General features: G+C 56.9%; 1 protein-coding gene across 2 annotated transcripts in view; it reads left to right on the top strand.

Annotated features, from left to right (window-relative positions):
* The window catches only part of PITPNM3 (PITPNM family member 3), a 91,203-nt gene extending 77,858 nt beyond the window's left edge, over positions 1 to 13,345 (top strand). Inside the window, exons 14-19 of one of the 2 annotated variants that reach the window (XM_057536843.1) lie at positions 1,358 to 1,474; positions 1,779 to 1,927; positions 2,209 to 2,358; positions 5,467 to 5,650; positions 7,555 to 7,683; positions 9,200 to 13,345. In XM_057536843.1, coding sequence (XP_057392826.1) covers positions 1,358 to 1,474; positions 1,779 to 1,927; positions 2,209 to 2,358; positions 5,467 to 5,650; positions 7,555 to 7,683; positions 9,200 to 9,502 — 1,032 coding nt within the window. In that variant the 3' untranslated portion in view covers positions 9,503 to 13,345. The remainder of the gene's footprint in view (positions 1 to 1,357; positions 1,475 to 1,778; positions 1,928 to 2,208; positions 2,359 to 5,466; positions 5,651 to 7,554; positions 7,684 to 9,199) is intronic. The other variant, XM_057536842.1, reaches the window with a different exon arrangement.
* The last annotated feature ends 1,569 nt before the right edge of the window (positions 13,346 to 14,914 follow it).

The raw sequence follows: 14,914 nt of genomic DNA, 5'->3' as shown, positions 1-14,914 counted from the left end.
TCACCCACGTTGTGGTTTGTGTCAGTACTTAATTCCTTTTTATGGCATCTTTCCATGTGTTCATTTCCATGAATGAGCTCTTACCTTATCAGTATTCTTGTAAGCAGGCCTGCATCTCCCACTTGACTGAGGGTTTCCATGTCAGGGTCCATAACTGGTTCCTCTCTGCATCCCCAGAGCCCAGCTCTGGGACCAGTGCAGATGAGGTGCCTGCAAACGTTTGTTGAAGTGAATTAAAATACCATGGGAATTGAGCGGAGGTAGAGATCATCTTTGGGGAGCCCACCAATGCCTCCTGGAGAGGACGAAGTTGAGTCAGGTCTTAGTGGATGGGCTGGAAGAAGGAGGCAGGGGACCAGGGATGCCGTGGAAAGTGGGGGGACCAGCGTGAGCAAAGGCCCAGAGGCCTCTGCAGAGCCTGACCTGAAAGAAACAGTGGGACTTTGAAGGGCAGCAGCAGGACATGGGACTGAAAAGATTGCCCAGCAAAGTTTTGATGCCAGGCTCAGGATTTGGACTTCATCCCAAGGGCCCGGGGGGTTAAAAGATCTGTGCTTTATAAAGACGGTTGATCTGCCACGGGCAATGTTTTTGAATAAGGGGGCTCCTTTAAGATGCTACTAGCAGAGCCCAGGTGAGAGGTACCTGGGTGTGGGAAAAGACACAGATGTGGGTGGTTCTGTGAAGATAGAGTGGTTTGGGTCTTGAAGCCAGGCTGGGAGTGGTGGGCAGTTGGGGCCAATGTAGGCCTTTGAGCTACGGAATGAATTGAAACCAGACGTGAAGAAGGAAGGGGATGCTGGGATAGTTACAGACAAGTGACGCGACGTCCAGCATTGCTCCAGGATGATCTGGAGCGGGGTGGGGGAATCCAGCCAGGGAAGAACAGAACCAGAATGGCCGTGACTGGTTTCCGGCCACACGAGATTTCCTACACTGTTTTCTCTACCCTTGACGTTTAAATCGCCCACGAAGCAAAGACGGATGGTAAACGGCTACTGGATGTGAGCCGTGATGAGGAAGGAAGAAGTGAAGGTGAGCCTCAGTTTCCAGCCTGGGGGTCTAGGAGGATGCCAGGCTCTGAGGACTGGCGTTACCTCCGGGCCATGGGGACGATCAAGAGCGGAGAATGCTGGTCTGCAGGAGCCCAGGGCCCCTTGGAGACAACGTGAGGGTCTAACGGTCTGTTTCCCTCGTGGATTCCATGGGGACACATCTCGGAAACTCTGATGAGGTTAATAGGAAGGAAGGCAATATCCGGCAGGTGCGCAATCCTCCAGCTGATCCTGTGGCTGATGGAAGGAAAAAGCCAGGTCAAGTCCCCTTGCAGAGGTTGAGCTGGTTTCTGTCCTTCCAGAATGTCACCGCCAACCACCGGGCCAACGACGTGATTGCCGCCGAAGATGGCCCCCAGGTCCTGGTGGGGCGGTTCATGTACGGGCCCCTCGACATGGTGGCCCTGACCGGGGAGAAGGTACAGAGGCTGGGCCATCCCCTCCTGGGTACCACATGGCACGTGGGGTGAGGGCCGCGGAAGGCCTGGCTGCACGAGGTGGGAGACGCTCACGCAGGTCAGGGAGGGCGAGCGGGAGTGAGGGATGGACTGGGTGCCTCGGAGAAGCTGGTGCGGCTGCAGTGGAAAGAGGAAAGGTGGTGGGAGCCAGGAAGTAGCATCGGACAGGACCCCAAGCCCTGCTGTCTTGGCAGAGAAGAGCTCCCAAGCCCAGCCCCAGCCCCCCGGCCTTCAGCGATTCCCCTGGTCCCCTCACTGCCTGCAGGTGGACATCCTGGTGATGGCAGAGCCTTCCTCCGGCCGCTGGGTGCACTTGGACACGGAGATCACCAACAGCAGCGGCCGAATCACGTACAGCGTACCGCGGCCCCGGCGCCTGGGGGTCGGCGTCTACCCCGTGAAGATGGTCGTCAGGTAAGACCCAGGGGACATTCTCGTGGTGGTTTCACCCAATTCCATGGCCCTGCCAGCCAGGCCTGTCCAGAAGATGGGGTCCTCGAGGTACTGTCTTTTGGACCCTGTCCTTGTCTGCAGGGAGAGAGGAAAATGAGATGCGGTCACAGCTGTAGCATCAGGAGATGCCGCCCAGGTTCTCTCTCAACCTGGCCCCGACTGAGCTCTGACCCCGGCTGTGGGCTGACCTTGGCCTCAGGCTGACACCTGACCTTGAGCGCACGGCTGGCCATACCTTTCAGGGGCGACCAGACCTGCGCGATGAGCTACCTCACGGTGCTGCCCCGGGGCATGGAGTGCGTGGTCTTCAGCATCGACGGCTCCTTTGCGGCCAGCGTGTCCATCATGGGGAGCGACCCCAAGGTCCGGCCGGGGGCAGTGGACGTTGTCCGGTGAGTGCTCCCTCCCTGCAGGGGATGTGTCCCCCCGGGGCAGAGGCCAGCAGCCCTGGGGGATATGGGCTGTGTTTTTCTAGTTTCCGCTAGGAATTCCACTGGTCTCTGGGCCAGGAGCAGGGAGTCCTGGCTTCACCTCCAGGAGTAATGTACTGAGGGCCCTTGAGAAACTCGGATGCCCTCCCTCCCTCCCTCCGTATCTTCCTCCCTCTGTTTATTCTAACACTGTCTGAGCATTCTGTGCAGTGAATCAGGCCTGGTCTCTTGCTTTCAGATCCCAATCAGGATAAAATTGGTGGGTTCTGATTACCGGTTGCTGTGTAGCAAATGGCTGCATACTTAGCAACTGAAGATCATACTTTATTATTCTATCACATCATTGACTGCGTTCTGCTGGGAGTTTCTCATGTGGGGTCTCTCCAGCAATGGCAGTCAGGTGGCGGTCCAGGCTGGGGGTCATCTAAGGGCTCCACTGAGCTGGAGGTTCAAGATGTTCAAGGTGGATGATGAACTCATGTGTCTTGTTCCTCAGCTGGGGTCCCTCTTTCTCTCTCTCCATGTGGCCAGCCAGGTGGTCTCAGACTAGCCAGACTTTGTACCTGGTGGCTGACTTCCACCATGGTGACCGGCCTCCTCTGGTTCCTAGAGACCCAGCTGGAGGCTACAAGCGTTCTGAGGACCCGGCCTCGGAACTCAGTGTCCTTTCCACTACGTTCTATTGGTTCTAAGTGAGTCGCAGGGTCAGCCCAGATTCACGGGGAAGGGACCACATAAAGGTGTGAATACTGGGACACATGGCTCACTGGGAGGCCATCTTTCGAGACTAGCTAACACACAGTGCTAATCGAGAGATTGCAGCTATTACAGCTGATTGGAGAAAGCAGAGCAGACTTCCTGGGGCAGGTGACATTTGAGGCAACTCCTGAAGGATGGATATATATATATATATATATATATATATATATATATATATATATTGCCGTCCATGCCATTGTACAAATATTAGCACATGCAGACAGACAAAAAGAAGAAAATACAAAACTGGTTTTGATAGGCCAAGAAGGTGACAAGGACAGAGACGAACAGATCATGTGTGGGGAAGAGGTGGGGCAAGTTTAGGGCCATTGGATGTTGGAGGCCAGATTGGGACAGGGCAGGAGGTGTGGCAGGAAGCACAGCTTCCTAGGGCTATTGTACCGCTGAGAGAGGTGCAAATGGAGTTTGCCAATAGAAAAGCAAAAGAGGTACCACTTTAGTCTCTCCCTCCCTCCCTGCCTCCCTCCCTCCACTCTTTGCTGAGGCTGGCTCTGGGCCAGGCTCTAGGCTGGGCAGTGATGCAGAAAGAGATCCTAGTTAGAGGAAATTCACAGTCCAGTGGAGAAAACAAGTCATGGGCATGAGAAACCGTACTCCAGGACTCCAAGTGATCAGAACACCAAGAGTGGGACCGATCCTGGGTCCTGGGAGTTCTTGGGGACTGGGTCAGGGGACTGCCCTGCATCACCCCAGCAGCAGCGGTCACTGTGGGGAGAGAAAACTAGTCTGGCTCAAGGACTCCTACGAGACTGCGCACCTCAAGATGCCCACTGGCCTTGTGGAAACAGGCCCTGGACCTGCTCACTTCAGGGGTCGACCTCCTCTTTATAAGCCTGTGTCCTTTATTTCCATTATATCTTCTCCAAGCCCCTCCCAAGTCAGTGTCCCCCTCCCACACCTGGGAAGGGGAGGCTGTGGTCCTTCCTCTCTGGGGGGCAGTCCATCTGGTGCCCTCACCTCTTCACATGGGCTCCTGGGGCCGCTGCGGTGCTCTCCAAACCTTGCTAAGCATCAGAAGCTGCTTTTTATAATCACAGATCACTGGGTACCCCCTCAGAATTAACCAGAACTCTGGAGGTGACACCTGAGCCTGTGCATTCTTACAAAACCTCCCCAAATCTCTCAGAGCATCTTCCAGGTTTGGAAACCCCCAATCTATGGTGGCCAGTCAGTGGCTAGCGCCACAAAAGCCTGCAATCAGGCCTGGGCTCATCTGACATCTTGCAGGCAGGATTCCATGTCAACAGAGAGTACTTGCCCACTGTGAGAGCACAGAGAAGAGAGAGGCAGAGCCTGCTTGGAAAGCAGGGAAGGCTTCCTGGAGGAGGTGGCCTTGCAAGATGGGATGGGAACATTAGGAGATGGAGCCACGAAGCCTCTCTAGGGCAGGGGTGTGCAGCAGAAGAGCACAGGGCTTGTCTGGGGCAGCAAAGCAGCTCCGTGTGGCTGGGGAGCTGCCATACTCAAGGGCAGAGTGTGGAGGACCACCAGTGCAGGGGGGCCTTGCGACCTCAGGGCACCGGGGAGCCAGGAATGGCTTTAGGCAAAGGAGTAGTGGGGTTAGATGTGCAATTTACAGAAATCACCATGGAAATACTACCAGGGATAACAATAAAGTCACTGCCAGGCTTGTTTGGGATGAACTTATTTCATCCTTCAGAAAACCCTAGGTGGTAATTGTTGTTATTATCCCCATTTTACAGATGGGGAAACTGAAATCCTGGGGGCGTTAAGTAACCTGCTCGAAGTTGCACGGCCCAGGTTGGATTTGGAATTGGGGGCACTGGAGGGAAAGGGGCCTCCCAGGAGGCTTTTGTAGTGGCCGAGGAGAGCGATGGGTCCTGAGCTAAGGCTAAGAAGTGGAGTTAAAGTGAGAGGATGGAGTGAAGATCCTGTCAGGTAGAATCAAAGGCTCCTTGATTGGAGGAGGAAGGAGGGGAGACCGAAGGAAAGGGAGGAATCAAAGGGGCTTCTCTCTGGCTCCAGAAACTTGAGTGATGATGGTGCATCACGGAGAAGGGGACCCAAGCAGAGGGGGCAGGAGTGGGGGGATCATTTGTGTTGTGGGCATGCGGTTGGTGCCTGTGGGCCATCCGGGGGAGATGGCCAGGACTCACGGGGCTCAACTGGGGGTGCGGATTTCAGGGTGCCCCCTTGTTTTCCCCTAGTGCTCCTGGGAACAGCCCGTCTGGCTTCTCGGGGCAGGGGGAAGTGGGGAGTGGGGCTGGCTGCTGGGCAGGGGGTGGCCCGCACGGGGCGGGGCTGGACCCTGCAATGCCGTCTCGCCAGGCACTGGCAGGACCTGGGCTACATGATCCTCTACATCACGGGGCGGCCGGACATGCAGAAGCAGCGGGTGGTGTCGTGGCTGTCCCAGCACAACTTCCCACAGGGCATGATCTTCTTCTCGGACGGGCTGGTGCACGACCCGCTGCGGCAGAAGGCCATCTTCCTGCGCAACCTCATGCAGGAGGTGAGTGTCCCGGCTGGGCAGGGCTTCCTCCACCGCCCTCCTCCTCACCCCTCCCCTCCTCCCTCAACCCGGGGTGGGGGGGGCCTCCTCCTTGACCCCATATCCTCCGATTGTCCAAGCGGATGCCCAGTTTGCAAAGCACATTCACGTGCACCTCACTGGTCCTTTTACTGCCCAGCGAGGTGTGTCTTATTATCCCCACGGGCGAGTGAGAAAGGTGAGGCTTAGGGATGTGCCCAGGATCTCAGAGTCACCCTTTCATCCTTTATCTTCTGACCCGAAAGCCTAAACTCTTGTCTCTGCATCTGGTTATCCCTTCAACAGACACTTAAGTGCCTAGTGTGTTCCCTCCCCTGTCCTGGGTGTTGGGGATGCACAGAGGCAAACAGAACTCGGGATGTCCTAGAGCCGTGATTTTCACTGTGAGCCCCGTGGCACTGGGTTCCCTGGGACCTCATTAGACATGCAGAGTCTCTGGCCCCCCTTGGAGACCTACTGAATCTGAAACTCTGGGAGGGGGGCCCAGCAATCTGTATTTTACCAAGCCCGCCAGGGGATTCTGATGCTTACAAAATTTTGAGAACTGCTGATCTAGAGCCGGGGTTGACAAACCATGGCCCAGGGGCTGAATCCGGCCCATGGTTTTTATATGACTTGTGAGCTAAGAATGGTTTTAATTCTCTTACATGGTTGGGGGGAAAAAATCAAGAGAAGAATAAGGTTTCATGACATGTGAAAATTATATGAAACTCAAATTTCCATGTCCATAAATAAAGTATTACTGGAACACAGCCATGCTCATTTGCTTACGGGTTGTTTATGGCTGCTTTTGAGCTACAGTGGAATAGTTGAGTAGTTGCAACAGAGTGCAAAGCCTAAAATATTTAGTATCTGGTCTTTCACCAAAAGAGTCTGCCAATCCCTGATCTACAGGAAGAAAAACATGGAAATTGACAGTTTACTAGTGGGTGATTAGAAAAGACCCTTTGGGAAAATAGAGGAGAAAGGACCTAGCTTTGTCTGGAGAGGCCAGGGAAGGCTTCTAGGAGGTGGTAACTTTTGAGCTGAGTCTTAAACATGAGTATGAGTTTGTCCTGTGGCCAAAGAAACAGCATGTGCAAAGGCACTGAGGTAGGAAAGAGCCTGGGATGTTCTCAGAGCTGCAGGTATTCAGGATGGGGGTATGTGCTGGATCAGATTCAGGTCAGGTGGGAGCTGAGGTCCCAGAAGTGATCAGGGGCCTGGGCTGGGCAGGCCGTGAAAACCTTAGAAACTGGGCAAGACCATGGACTCTCTGCTGAGGGTGATGGTGAGCCATGGAAAAGCTTAAGGCAGGGGAGTGGCAGTGTCTAATTTGCGTGGTAGAAAGATCGTTTTGACAGCTGTATGGAGAACAGATTGGCGGGAGAAACGAGGGGCAGGAAGGCCAGTTGGGAGGCTGCTGCCCAAGCAAGAGACAGAAAGACCAGAATCCAGGTGGTAGTCACGGAATGGAGAGAAAGGCACGGACAGGCAGGAGAACCAGAGGGCAGAATTATCAGGACAGAACCAGCCTCCAGTCCTGGCCCTGGATTGTGTCAACTTGGCACTCAAGTTCCCGTCCACAGAGGAGCACTTTGCCCCACTGTTCGTAACCTACGGATCGTGTTCCTCACGTGGGGTCAGCAAATGGTGGGGCTGTGATTCACGGGTGGAGCCCGTATCAGGCTTTCGGTGCAGGGGGTGGGGCGGGAGAGGAGGCCACTGCAGGGGGTGGTTCCTGATGCAGGGTGGACCCATGACTTGGAGTCTATCAGTGTGCAGATAAAGGGTCCCCCAGCAGTGCTCCCTGGGGGGACATCTAGGAATCCTTTGTGGGGATGCGCTGGGCCCCCTCTCCCTCCATCAGCTGCCCTGTGTTTCAGTGCTTCATCAAAATCAGCGCGGCCTATGGCTCCACGAAGGACATCTCCGTCTACAGCGTGCTAGGCCTGCCACCCTCCCAGATCTTCATTGTGGGCCGGCCCACCAAGAAGTATCAAACCCAGTGCCAGGTGGGTAGAGGTGGGGCTGGGGGTTGAGGGGTGAGGGGGTGGAACCAACAAAAGGGGAGAGGGGAGGAGGAGGTTTATTCCATGGTTTGCTCGTTCAGTCATTTGTTCTTTCCTTCCTTCCTTCCTTCCTTCCTTCCTTCCTTCCTTCCTTCCTTCAACAAACACGACTGGGTGCCTGCTTTGGGCCAGGCCCTGCGCTGGGTGCAGGGGGAGATCCACGGTGGAATCGGATGTCATGTCATCCAGTCTAGTGGGGGGATGGAAAAATGAGCAGACAATGACAGTGCAGTGTGGCAGGAGCCCCAATGAATGACAGGGAGTGCAGAGAACTGTGGGGTCCCAGAGAGGAGCAGCTAAGCCGGACTCAGGGACAAGGCTGGTTTTTGGGAGTTTGAAGGAATTGTCCAGGAAGGGCCTGAGGTTGGAGGAGCCTCTGTGACAGAGGCAGCAGCAAAAGCAAAGGTCAGGAGACGGCAGAGCACATGTATATTATGGGAACTGCAAGTGACTCAGCTTGGCTGAGTGTGCTGTGGGAGGGAAGGGGAGAGGGGGCTGGGGCAGCGGGTCCTGGATGGCCTGTGTGTCTTGCCAAGCTGGGACTCTACGGCTCTCGAGTGAGTTTGTGATTCAGAGAGATCCGTCCGGCTGCAGGTGGAAGGCGGATTAGAGGAAGGGCAGAGGGGAGGGAAGCTGTGGCAGGGCCGTGGCAGGACAGAGAAGGCCAAGGGTCTGAGAGGCACTTCTAAGGCAGGATGGATTGGATTTGGTAACGAAGGGATCAGACGCTTGGGTCGAGAGAAAGGGAAAGTCAAGGATGGCGCCCGGTTTCTGACCTGGGTGACCGGGTAGGTGGTACCATTACTGGGATTGAAAAGCAGGCGACTGAATGGAAGGCGATGATCTCTTTGGGCCACGTTGAGTGGGAGGTGCCTGAAAGTGACCAGCAGGTGGCGGGGCAGAGATGGTGGGACCTCAGAGTGGGGACCGTTAGAGCAGGGCTTGTCAACTCTAAGGTGCACACAGATCACCTGGGGGCCTCGTTTCAATGCAGATTCGGATTCCTAGGCCTGGGCTGGGGCCTGACATTCTACCCGTCAAGGGTCCAGGTCGTGCTGACGCTGTTGATCCGCGGCCCACACTTTGAGTAGCAAAGGTTCTGAGGACCTAGGGAGAGGGATTGGCAAGAAGGGCAGCTGTGGAGGCCAGAAAATAACGAGGTTCCATGCGGTAGAGACTGGAGGCGGGGAGAGAGAGACTTACCTTTGGGGGATTTTAGTGAAAGTGACAAGGATGGGAGCTTCACCCTGTCAGGAATCCAGGGAACTCTGGCATGACCCGCGGGTACAGACAGAAGCGCTCAGTTGCCCAGAGCCGGGCGGGGAGCCTTGACCAGTCGTGAGCTCCCCAGGTCCCCGGGGCAGCTGGGTGTTCCGGGGAGAGGGCGGTGTTGGGGTGTGGGGAAGGGCAGGACCACGGCCCGCCTGCCCCTCTGGCCTGACGCCCGTCCCCTCCGCAGTTCCTGAGCGAGGGCTACGCCGCGCACTTGGCCGCGCTGGAGGCCGGCCACCGCTCGCGCCCCAAGAAGAACAGCTCGCGGATGATCCTGCGCAAGGGCAGCTTCGGCCTCCACGCGCAGCCCGAGTTCCTGCGGAAGCGCAACCACCTGCGCCGGACCATGTCGGTGCAGCAGCCCGACCCGCCCGCCAACCCCAAGCCCGAGCGGGCCCAGAGCCAGCCCGAGTCCGACAAGGACCACGAGCGGCCCCTGTCCGCGCTCAGCTGGGCGCGCGGGCCCCCCAAGTTCGAGTCGGTGCCCTGAGGGCCAGGCTGTGCGCAGAGCAGGGGGGCCCCGGCGGGCTGCCTTCTCCCCGGCAGACACAGGCCTTTTCCTGCTTTTTCCCTCCCGTGTCTGTCCAGCAGCGTCCGACCAGCGAGGGGGGCAGGACCCTGCCTGGCCTTGGGGGGCTCCCTGGGCTGCGAAGGGGTGAGATCCAGGGGTCTCAGTGCAGTCGCTGCGGCACCCCCACGCCTGCAACGCAAGCCCCAGCGAGGGTGGATGTTTGTGTAATCCCGGGGGCAGGCCTGCCCGGAGCCGGAGTGTTTGACAAAGTCGACCATCTTTCTGAGTTTCTGAGGCTTCCGCAGCGATGCTAGGCAGGCCCTAACGGGAGGAGCCCCCAGACCAGGGACCAACAGCCGCTGGCAGGTACAGCTTCTTGGCTGCCTGCTGGAGGGTCGCGTGGCATTTGTGCCCGCCCTCCGTGTGACGTCCCGGGTCACCATCTTGGGCCTGGCTCTCCCGTGGCAAAGTGGCCACGTTCTGGGAGTGAGAGGATGTCCCCTGGGCTCATCCCATGTTTGAGTCGTTTGCCCACGGCCCTTGGGGGGCGGGGTCTGGTGCTGACGGTCTGTCCTCCTGCAGCTGTCCCCTCTTTCTTGTCCTCCGTATCCTCACCTTTCTCCCGTGGCCCTTGAGGACAGTTATGCCTCTTCCCGGAGTCCTGCCTGGTGCCCTCCCCTGTGAGGCTGTGGCCCTGGGTTCTGGCCTAGCTGGGCTGGCTGTGAGCCCTTGAGCCTGTTGCTTGCCCTCTCTGGGCCCTGCCTTCCTTCTGTAATTGGAGGGGTCTCCCCAGCTGAGATTGGTGGGAGTTTTTGACTCCTAGGCTGTCCTGCACTTCTGCCTTCTGAGGCTTCTCAGGCCTAAGAGCCCCTCAGAGTGCACAATGATCTATACCTTCCTTCCAGACTAAGAGAGGGGCTGGGGCAGGGAGGGGGGGCAGGAGGGAGCCACCGTTGCCCCCCCACTTCAAAGGAAGCCCCTCTGTGGGGTTGCCGGGAAGGGGTCCCTGCTCCACAGAGAGGTTTGCTTTGCACTGATGTCCAAACCTGGTGTCCCAGGGACAGAGACATTCCCCAAAGGGCACTGGTCGGGCTCCTCCTCCCCAGCTCTGCTCAGAGCGATTTCTCCCTTTGGCTCCTGGAAGGCGTAACAGCTGAGGTCCCAGAGCTCCGGGGGGTTCATGTAATTTTGGCTCAAACTGTTGTGTTCTCTTCCCTTCCCCCTGCCACTCAGCTTGGTTTGGTGCCCATAACCTCCTCTTGGGTCATCCCCTGAGGTTGGCAGGGCTTGGCTCTCCTGGGGCCCCTCAAGTTCTGCCCAGGCCTTCCTCCTGCTGAGCCCCTGGCCCAGGCGTTGGTCTCCTGCACTTCCCCCGCTCCCTGGCCCAGACCCACACCTGCTGTGTTGGCCCACCCGGGCTGCCTGTGAGCCCTTCGGGCTGTCACTGAGGCTGATCCAGCTCTTGCAGCCGAGGTTCTGTGTCACGGGCCGGGCTGCCCAGGCCCAGACGTCTGTATACCCAGCAGGCACCTGTGTCAGCTCAGTGTCGCTTCTGCTGTCTACCTCTTGCAGGTCCCATGTGGCCAGTGTCCTCCCCAGTGGCGGCTGCTGGTGGGGGCGGCTGGCACCGCTGTTGCGAATCACCCGGTAAACTCGATGCGCCGCTGGGGCTGGACGGCTCCGGGCTCCCAGCCCCGACCCCTGCTCTCCACTGGAACTGTGTCTTCTCCAGCCTGCCAGCTCCTGCTCCACTTCCAGCGCCGCATCTGCGCCCAGAGCTGCTGGCAAGTCTGCTGGGGAGGGGTGATCACCCCCAGCTTCCTCTCTGGTCCTGCCTCCTGGCGGTTCGCAGCAGGCCCATCCCTCCTTTAACATTTCATCCTTCTTGGCTCTCCGTCGAGCACCAGCTCATATGGCATAGCCACCTCAACTCCAATCCTTCCCCTCCTTTCCAAAACAGACGCTGAATTAAACTTGGGCGGAGTTGGTCTGCTTCCCTGAAATTCCATCTCCTTTTTGCAGAAGCCACTGATGTGTTGCTCTCAAGTGATGAAATAATTAGCGTGAGATACTTCTCCCGCAGCTAGAGTCCCTCTGCCCTTTTTTCTGAGAACCCCAGGCTGGGAGCAGGAGAGGGCAGCGACCCTGAGGAATTTGGAGTCCGCGGGAGCAGGGTTTGTGCGTGTGGGGATCGGAGCCGGGATGTGGGCCCCAGCAGGAGGGCCCGCACCCCTTCCCTCCTGGAGCTCTGGTTTGGGGCTCTGACGACTTGCACCTCAGATGCTGAAGGTGTACAGTGAGATATGGTGAACACAGCGTTCTGGGAGCTTCGGTCGGTGTGTGTGAACGTGTGTACTTGGAGCTCTGTATAGTGATCAGACTCGACTTGTTTCAGTACTGCTTTCACGGCAACTCTGTAACCAACGTGCACTTTCTCTGCTAGTGGTTTGTTTGATTTTGTCCTTCCAGTTAAGTTGGAGGAAAACAAAGAACCACCTTGTGTCGTTCTCTGGAGGGGGTGCCACTGCCTCTCCTGGAGCAGTTCTGTGACCCCCAGTCTGGCTGTTTTCTAGAGAATCCTTCCAGCTCCCGGTGTGCCTGCTCCCCAGGAGCTGGAAGACAGATCTTCCCGCCTGACCAAAGCTCCTTGTTCCCTGCGTGGCATGTTTGTTCTTCCTAGTTTGGGGTGGGGGGCGGCTGTCCCGACAGAGGGCCTGCCCGCAGCCTCCCCTGCCTTCGCCCTGTTGGGGGTTCAGGGTGCATCTGTAGCCAGGGCCTGCTCTTCCGGCCTCATGGCATTTTTCTAAAGATCTCAACTCCTCTCTTAGGCTCCGCAACAGATACATTAAAAAAAAAAAAAGTAAGACTCATGCATTTGGAAAAATGGCCCTCCAGTCTGGGTGCTGGGCCACAGAAAACCAACATATTTGAACCCCAGGGTTCCAGACATTACTGGGATGGGGTGGGCTCCCTGAAAGAGGGGAGGCTGGATCTCATGGGTTTTAAACTGTACTTTGACGGCTTTGGAGCCCAGACCCACGCCCCGGAAGTGCCCTGCCAACAAAACGTGGCGCCGATTGTTAAATGAAAGGCGGACCCCGAGGCAGGTGGAAATGGGTCCCGAGGTGGCGCCGGTTTTGTGGGGGACACTCGCCCACCCAGCCCAGGTGCAGCCCTGCCCGGGAGGGGCGCCCTGCCTGCGGAGCCTCAGCTTGACCCCGCCTTAAATAACCAACTTTCCTGCCGAATCCCTGGGGGTTTGGGTGCCCAGTGCTCTGGAAACCTAGTCTCTTTGGCTCAGCCAAAAGAAACCTCCCCTCCCACCCCCCGTCCTAAGTAGGGTTAAGTCCAAGCAGCGAGGCCTGGCCTGGGTCCTTGTCTCCTTGCTGAGAAATCAACAGGGTGGATGGGAAAAAAAAATCAGGAATTTGACCGCCACCCTCACTGGCACAAGGAGAGGCAGGTGACACCAAGGAAGGCTGGGACGGTAGGGTGGCTCGCTCGCAGGGACTCCCACCCTCGGACCCCGCTGTCCTTTTCTGTTTGTTTACTCGGCGGTGGCAGCCGGTCTGATCTTGTCCGTCTGACTGTTCCTAAGTATGTAACTCAGTATTATTTGTGGTGGACGGTTCTGTGGTGAAAAAGGTTTATTCTATTTCTCATGGCTGCCTTGTACAAAATCCGTTAGAAAAGAAAATGTAAAATATCAGATTTCTAACAAGACAAAAACAGCATTACGGAGTTAAAAGATTTTTACAACTGGTCTTGATTTTGATGTGAGTTGGTTTTTAACTCTCAAATGTTGTCACTTAAATAAAAACCTTATTTGCCTTTAAAATGTGCTTTGCTCTGAACTAAGCCGAGAGACCTTTCCCGTTGCTCATGTTCTGCCTGAGCTGGGGGCAGGCTGGCTTGGAGTCGGGGTGGATGAGGGGGACAAAGCCGGGCCCTAGACCACAGACCTGTTGCTCAGAGCGGTGCAGGGGGTAGGGTAACAACGAAGAGATGTCAAATACAGAAAGAGTGTCTTTATTATGAAAAAGCAGTGTTATCTAGGAAAGTCATACACTGGTTTGTTTCGAATAAAATGACAAAGCAGATTTCTTAAATAATTTACAAAGGGCAGAAACTGCTATTGAACAGGGCTACCTCTCCCTGAACGCCCACGGTGCCCTGTGCTGAGAATGTAAATGGGTACCTGTGGACTCAGGGTCTTGGGGCCTGGAACTCTCTCCCATCCCTTCTTCCGGGGCTCTGCTGTGGGCAGCAGGGCTAGAATCTGGGTTCCCAAGAGCCACTGCGCTGGTGACACAGGAAATGACTCTTTGCAGACCCTACTCCTGGGTACACAGCTCAGAGCTCTCAGATATTACCTTGTGCTTGCACTTCACGTTACAAGTGAAGCAACTGTAAAGCTCACGTGTGGGATGAGTTTCTAAGCCCCAAAGGGGAGTAGAATGAACAGTTCCCCCCGCCTCTCCGAGGTCTCCCCGAGTCAGTCGCAGACTGCGGCAAGCGGTCGCTGGCGGGCGGGGACGTGGCTGGAGCAGGAGAGCAGCCTCCAAGCTAAAAAGCAGGCCCTTGTTAGTCTGGTCCTTGTTTGCAGCGGCCCAGGGGCACTGCCAGCTCCCGGGTCCTCCAGGAACTCCCGGGAGGCGCGGATCCTGGGTGTGCGGGCATGGTGGTCAGCTATGGCTTGCTTCCTGCAAGACAGAGCTCCCTTCATGCCCCTCACAGTGCTGAAGCCAGGGGAGGCGGGGACACCATAGACTGCCCCCCGAAATGAGGTGCTGGAAGGTGGCTGCGGCTGCCTGAGGCCCCGGTATGCTCTGCTCCATCAGTGATGGGCCCAGTGAGGTCAGCAGCTCCGGCTCCGAGCAGCTCAGAAGACTTGCACCTTCCTGCTCTGTGGGGGCCCATCGGCTCTGTGGCTTTTTCCAGAAAAGACTCAGTTCTTTAACATGCCTCCAAGTATGTCTACGGGCTCGTGCAGGAGGAGAAGGAGGAGGAGGAGGGGGAAGACACAGAGAAAGATGCTTAAGAGGAGGGCATTACCTGCAGGATGCTGTCCTCAGTCATGAATGAGAGAAACAGTCATGTCGCCACTAGAGGTGGGAAAGCAGGAGGGACAGATGCCACTGGGTGCCGCAGGCTTTGAGGGACCCTCCCCGCCTGAGCTAGACAAGAGCAGACCTGGCAACGTGGCGGGACGTGGCCCACTCAGCATGTAGTCAGAGCCGGCAGGCCCCGCCTCAGAGGCCGTCACAGCCACGTACAAACGGCCCCCCAGTTAGGGCAGCTCCAGGCCCAGGCCCTGCCCCCGGGATGGTGTCCTAAGCAGACAGACCAGGCATTTCACAGCAGCCAGGATGCTTTCCCCAGTTCCATGGG

This window comes from Balaenoptera acutorostrata, chromosome 20 (genome assembly GCF_949987535.1).
Source record: "Balaenoptera acutorostrata chromosome 20, mBalAcu1.1, whole genome shotgun sequence".
In the NCBI taxonomy this organism is placed as follows: Eukaryota; Metazoa; Chordata; class Mammalia; order Artiodactyla; family Balaenopteridae; genus Balaenoptera; species Balaenoptera acutorostrata.
The sequence above is the reverse complement of the archived record's forward strand: the minus strand, read 5'-3'. Positions and strand labels throughout refer to the sequence as shown.